At 35.5% G+C, this 7,379-nt stretch overlaps 1 protein-coding gene across 1 annotated transcript in view; it reads right to left on the bottom strand.

Annotated features, from left to right (window-relative positions):
- Window positions 1-3,496: 3,496 nt before the first annotated feature.
- LOC107653286 (RNA-binding protein 33) overlaps window positions 3,497-7,379 on the bottom strand; it is a 51,933-nt gene continuing 48,050 nt past the window's right edge. Inside the window, exons 17-19 of the mRNA XM_016439953.1 lie at window positions 6,191-6,355; window positions 4,668-4,756; window positions 3,497-4,105 (exon numbers count right to left, since the gene is read on the bottom strand). Of these exons, the coding sequence (XP_016295439.1) occupies window positions 4,057-4,105; window positions 4,668-4,756; window positions 6,191-6,355 (303 nt within the window). The 3' untranslated portion in view covers window positions 3,497-4,056. The remainder of the gene's footprint in view (window positions 4,106-4,667; window positions 4,757-6,190; window positions 6,356-7,379) is intronic.

Below are 7,379 nucleotides of genomic sequence, written 5' to 3'. Positions count from 1 at the left end.
TGTGTTCAACATAAGAAAGCAACTCATACAGGTTTGGAACGACATGAGGGTGAGTAAATGACAGAATTTTCATTTGTGGGTGAACTATCCCTTTAACGTACATACGCTATGATCACAATCTCTCAACTCTCAATAATGCCACAGAATGACTCCAACACTAATGTATAAAACAGCTACACAGAATTTCAGCCTGAAAACATTGTCAGTATTGCCTCAAGCAATCTGCTACTAAACCCCCCCCCACAAAAAAAACACTTAAGTTCTTTTGGAGTTCCTTTGTAGAGCTACTATACATTTCTAAATAGTCCTTTTGAAAACCAATGCCATCTTAGAATGAAAAAGGGTACAGAGTGTTTGATTTTTGAAAAACCCTCCTTTCTGTGCTCCTGGAAGCTCTGTCCTGGAAAAGAGAAAAGATGGTTTAATTACAAGTTACAAATAATCAATACTGCTGCCAACAGGAAGCAGTGTATTACGTTTGACGCTTAAAATGGTGAGTAAAAAGAGGCAAAATGATTATACAGAACAAGCACCAGAACTGACAAGTGTCAACATTTTTTCCCGTATTTATGGGGGAAAAAAATGCCACATCTCTGGACTTCGAGTTGACTACCATCATAAGAAATAAAGGTAATCTAATAGCTCTAATTTTGAAGCAATAGGCAATGCTGGTATTTTTATAAATTGGCCAGTTGCTCAACTGCAGCAGGATCCATGGTAAAAAATAAAACACCGGGAGTGTTACCAGCCACTTGCAATTGACAGAAATAAAGAAACAAAACAAGATCCAACAAAACGTACCAACAAAAAAGTAAACCTTTAGGCTACTCTTGATTCCATAACATAATACCTCTTACATTATTTTGGACTAACAGCTTGTCAAAAATATGTCAAAAAGAGACCAATTATTCAATCTCTGAAAACTTGTCACATGTGTGATTACACATGTGGACAGTTTCCCCAAAGTTAATCTACACTTACAATGAAGTTACTAAAAGATTCAATATGAATCCGTTTTTCTCTCTTATAAGACTGTTTATAAATATTATGTCTTAAAAGATTTATACTTGGAAATATTTTTTAAAAAGTCTCTCAGACTAGATAAAATGTTTTAAATCCATAGGATTAACTCTATTTACATAAATACATTCAAACCAATAAAACTGAAGAAAAAAAAGAAAACTGTGTCCTATACCAATTTTAAACAGAGCATGTCTAGAAAACTCAAAGTTAACAAAACAAAAAAGCTTAATAGTTTTAAGTGGATCCATATGTATTTTATAACATTATTCATAATCTTACCCATTATATGTATTTCTGTGATTCCTAGAAACTTGTGGTGCAAATTAATACAAACACATAGACAAATAAGGTACTGTGATTAACCATTCCCAACTACTATATTATAATAGAAGATGGTATATCAGGAAATTACAAGTGCATCTTAAAACAAGAGGCGCTGAAGGGTAGCAACTTTACAAACGAACTTCATAGACATAATGGCCCCAAACTCGTGGACACAGTGAGCATTAAAATCATAACACACAAAAAACCTCAGATGTTTCACTTCACCTGATTTGAGAGAAACTGTTGCACCTTAATTGGAAACAAAATCTTTTCCCCTAAAATCACTTTCTACGGTTGAACAGAGAAACATTCAGGAGGTTGGAGGAAATTGGGGAAATGAGTAAGTTGTGTTCAGAATAATAAAACACATGCAAGAGGGAATCTCCAAACACAGAACAACATCAGACAACAGTTAATGGTGATCAAAACAGTTGGCTTCACATACCCGTATTTACATGGTATATATGTGACCATCTTTTATTTTTCATCTTTAAAATATCCTCAAATAATAAGCTCGAAGTTCTCCAATAACAAAACTGTTGTAAAATGACCAAGGGATACTTTTTATATTTATATATAAAAACAAACTGAGAAAAGAAATTCACCTGTCACGTACTACTTAGATATTTTTAAACACGGAAAGATTTCAAGATGAGAAAACAACAAACTTGACAGCTTCATACACAATTTTTTTTTCATTATATACAAGAAAGTGACCACTGATAACAGTTGCTCCCAAATCCTTTGAAATTGCAGACCTGGATGTGTTAATATCTACAGACAAGTTTTATTTTTATTGAAATGGCCCAAACTATTTTTGATTAGATTTTGTTATACTATCTAGAACGGAGATATTTTAGATACTACAACAAGGCTTTGTTTTTGCTACACAAGTAGCATATAATGTAAAGTGGTTGGATTAACATTACAGTCACAAATATGACCACTAATGCACTAGATCTAAGATCATTTCTGGGGCCATAGCGTGACAGTTTAGGTTAAGCTGTACAATTAGACATAACCAAGCACTATGCTTGCACAGTACTGATGGACTATTAGTATTATTAATATAAATAATAATGATGATATAACAACAATTGGAGGTGTGACACACTCATGATTAAATCCATGAAATCATTTTAAAGGAGTGTAATATATTGACTGGAGACTGAAAATGTATGGGATTTGTGTTAAAAAAAAAAAAAAAAGCTTGGGTAATAACTTATAAAATAAATGGGAAAATAAAGTGGAAAATAGACATAACGTATTTTCAAAGGGCACTTGACAGCTGATTTGGACCCTGATTTTATCCCTAACTACTCTCAGTTCATAGTAACCTGCATTCCCATCTGACCGACTTCAAAACAATGAACTGAGTTATAAGCATAGAATTACAAATAGTCCAAAATACCTTTCTTCACAAACAAATAACCAAGCTGTTGTTGTAAGCAGGATAGTTCTGACCTCTTCACAATTCACAAACGCATCTAGTGCTCTAGACAAGCAAACAGAGCTTCATCAATAAAATCATCACACAGGCCATGATTCAGCAATCCTCTTCCACACACAATACTGGTTGTGTGAAAGAAAACTAAACACGTTAAAAAGTAGTATTACTAAAGGGCGACACTTTCTGATTGCCTTTAATATTTGCTTAGAAGCCATTTCTAACAACAATTAAAATAATCTAAATACGCAATTCCAGCACCAAAACTTAAAATCAAAGTATAAAAGCCATTTATTGTCAAATCGTTTTTCAGCTGTCTTTAGGTCACAAAGACACACGTCATGAACCACCACTCCAGCTCTGCAGAACAAAACCCAACTGCAATACAATTACAATGGTGAAAGGGACCATGAATAAACTTAAGATCATGAATAGTCATAGAAAAAAAAGAGACCCCTGCAATATCACAGTGGCTTCCAAAAAATACATAACTAGAAAAAAAGCTCAACCCAAACCAGCACTTCAACATCTCTACCAAGCGGTGCTACACACTCTGATGTCCACATGCCCTTAGCTATACCCCAACATACAGAGCGCCATACCGAAGGCATCTGCTACCCTCTACAGGTGACAAAAACAACTGCAGCATACACATTACTATTCAATCAGGCCAAACCACCTGCTTAACTAGCTATACCCCAACATACAGAGCGCCATACCGAAGGCATCTGCTGCCCTCTACAGGTGACAAAAACAACTGCAGCATACACATTACTATTCAATCAGGCCAAACCACCTGCTTAACTTTGTTCAAGTCAATGACTGTGGAAATTCCACAAAAAAAAAAAAAAAACATTCTGGAAATCCTATTTGACCAAAAACAGCCATTCAAAAGATTTTTTCTAATTACGTTGAGAGCTAGAGGATGGGAGCAACTATTATCAACTGGCATAAAAATGTCTTGTTTCATACCTCTGTCTCTTTTCACCTGCTGGTTTAGACCATTACTGATTACTCCATATAAATGAAAGTACAGAAACAAGTGCGAGACTTCATGCCAAAGTCATTCACGACATGAGTTCAATGCTGTGCCATTTCCAGCATGTTTTTGATTCCTTCATGCATGTGGCTTGAGTTTGTCGACAGCACTCTCCACACAGATTCCAAAGCTTTAGCCTTCTGATTGTGCGTCTGTCTTTCAGAAAAAGACGTTCTCTTCTTGCTCACTTCTCATCGTCTGGTCTGTTGAACTGACTTGTTCCTCAGCCATCAATAACGGAAACATCGATGTGAGACAAATCTATCATGTGCCTATGTAATCAAGGGAACATGTGATGGAAATGAGACACACACACTTAAAAGCAAGCTAATCTGAGGCATCTCCATCAAAACATGACGATTAAGTAGAGTCACAGTAGAGCTCTTGTTCTTTGTTTTGACAAGTAATACTTCCCGATGCTGCATTTCGGCACATTTCATTTGCCCTTCGGCTACACAAACTATTAGGCATAACAACTCTGATCTGCTTCAGCCAATAACACCAACACCTTAATATTCAGGCCTACTCACAACATATTTGAAGAGACTTCATATATTTGATATTTGATACCTGTCCTACAACACTTACAATTTTTGGGGGTTATTAACGTAAAACAGACATGAAGTCTGTTTAGAAGGTCTATAGGAATTCACTGTTTCTATTCAAAATCTAATTTGCAACAGACATTTACAATGCATATTTGGCCTCGTTGTGAATAGGCCTCATTCTAAAAAAAATCTAATTATCCACCAAAGGTCAACTACATTTTGTGCATGCATGTATTGTGCATAAACAAACAGCACAATTCAGTTTAAGATGAATTCAAAAGCTTACCTGTGAAAGCTGTGCTGAAAACTCACTGCATGCTGTGGGTTCACAAACTTGGCAATGGCCTTCCGCTGCTCCGGCAACATTGTAAACATCTATAAAAGAATCACCAAATTATCAATTAGCCGAAAGTTTTTTATCTAAATGCTCATCTTCATGTTTCAGTAAGAGATGGCCTCTGTTTCTTTACCCTGTGACAGTGGGTGATACACCAAGATCTGGGAGAAAATCACAACCCAGAATGCACACAGCTAGATGGCGCTATTGTAATATTTTGAGAAGAGCACTCTACCCAGAAAACAGTTTATTCTTGGGGTCATAGTCTTCTCAGGAAACAAATCTTCTCCCAGGTCAAAGTGTTTTGCAAACTCCATTTGATTTTTAATGAAGTTTACGTGAGGGATAATTTACAGCTAGGAGTGCATTAAATTATTTTATTGCACAACATGGAGGCAAAGAACAAGCTTATGTATTTTCACCACGTACACAATGGTCATTTGCCAGCATGGACAAGGTAATGCTGTCAATTGATTACGTTTACATGGACATCAGTAATCTAATTATTTACCGATTAAGGTGTGTACATGTCTATACTGCACTTCAGTAATGCGACTAAAATAGGAATACTCCATGTCTTAATTCGATTTCTGTTTACTTCGAATATGACTTTAGCCGGATTAAGGTAATCAAAAATCTCTCTTTACATGGTAGATTCTTAATCAGAGTATTGTCTTAATCGTGTTAAAATCGGATTATTGTTGTCCATGTAAACGTACTCATTGATGACTGCAGTGCAAATTTTGATGAGAGTTAATTTCCATTAGTTATTTTATCTACAGGATGTCAGATCTAGAATTCTGAAGATTGTTCTTATGAATTACCTGTGCAGCATCTCTCTACTAATAGTCAAGCTGTGAGTTTCATTACTTCAAAATAGGGCTATGCAAAATCGCGTTCAAAATCGGCAATGAATCGCCTGTGATTTTGAACGCGATTTTGCATAGCCCTATTTTGAAGTAATGAAACTCACAGCTTGACTATTAGTAGAGAGATGCTGCACAGGTAATTCTTAGCTGAGGTAACACTTAGCTGAGATATATAATGTAGCATTTCAGTAATTAAGCTATTTTAGTACAAGCGGTGTCTGTATGTTTGTGATTGTGCTACAATGAAGGAAGTACATTAATTTCAACGGTGATCAAACTGACTGGAACTACCTATGCATTAAACTGTTTAAATGAATATGAAGTTGACTTTCTTGTTCTAATGATATTATGGCTTTTAAAATGGTTAAACAGCTTTAAGTTGACACTTAGTAATATACTGTAAATACATTGTTTAATGTTTTTTGGCCATCAGGTCATGCCAGCATCAATTTGTTGTTGTAAGCTCAGGGCATTGTAGCAATGATATATATATAGTAAGTTATACATAAAATTCACACACTCCCCTTTTGACGCTTGATACCTAATAAAAATAAAAGCCAGAAATGTGAATTGATAAGTCAGAAAAAGTTAAGGAAGCCTTACCTCAACAGGGCCAATGGAGTTGAGAAGGTTCATGAGCTGTTTGTTGGTTGTGGTGGTGGATAAACCTTCAATGCAGACGGTGCTTCTCTGACAATCCTGAGCTCTTGGGTTCTGCTGCATCACACGCCCCCCACCACGGCCACGTGCTCGACCCCGAACTACCACCTGTGGACATCAGGGAGGGGAATATTGAATAATGATGGAAAGAACAATTAACAGTACACTCTACACGCTAACAAACTCTGATATTATTAAAAAAAAAATAAGAGGAGTCAGTGCTATAATATGATGCTGGAACTAAGGATCATATTTGTTTAACTCGCTGTTATATCCGTTAGACATTTTTATACAGTGGTTCATAGGAAATATCACAATTTAGTAACTGCTCTTAAAAACAGACATTATAATACATACTCATTTAATGTTAATATTATCAGAGGCATTGTTAGACTTCCATGGTTTAACCATATGATCAAATGGTTGCAAAAAGCCAGGTAAACCATATTAACTAATTTCCTGTAGCCTTGATTTAATTACAAGTTATTAAATAACCAAAGCTACAGAATATTAGTTCATAAACTTCCTTACTGAAATCACTTGTTTATTGTTATTTGTGCTTGTGGTTAAAAAAAAGAAGACAAAAAGTGTATTCGCAACATCAAGACGAAGTGCTTTTTGTCTGAAATTGGAGAGAAAGTCCACCAATCTCTTCAGCACTTTACTGATTAAGCCTGTGAAGCAGCTAGAAGCAAGGGAGTTCTGAAAAAGGCCATCATTAAGTCACGCCCAAAGCCTGCTAGAGGCCATGTGACAAAACCTGGTGAATGAAAATGATGTGGTCTGTTGAGACTGAAGCTGAGCTCTTTGGCCTTGAAAGCAAAGCTCTGTGCTGGTCACAAACCAAAGACAGACAATGCTTCAGCATAAGCCTTTCATTTTATAAGACAATAAAGTCTAATGTTTTTAAAAGTCTTTTATGCTCACCAAGACTGCATTTATTTGATCAAAAATAATGAAAAAAAAAATAATATATATATATATATATATATGTCCACAATCCACATTCCATTCAAAAGAAGGAAAAAAAAAAAATAGAGATTGATTACACTGGTCAAAAGAGAGAAAGATGTCAAATTTGCCATAACTCCAACAGCCTTTGCAAAGTATAGTTTTATAAACGTACATTAAA

The sequence above is a fragment of the Sinocyclocheilus anshuiensis genome, unplaced genomic scaffold (genome assembly GCF_001515605.1).
Source record: "Sinocyclocheilus anshuiensis isolate Anshui unplaced genomic scaffold, SAMN03320099.WGS_v1.1 scaffold219, whole genome shotgun sequence".
Lineage (NCBI taxonomy): Eukaryota > Metazoa > Chordata > Actinopteri > Cypriniformes > Cyprinidae > Sinocyclocheilus > Sinocyclocheilus anshuiensis.
The sequence above is the reverse complement of the archived record's forward strand: the minus strand, read 5'-3'. Positions and strand labels throughout refer to the sequence as shown.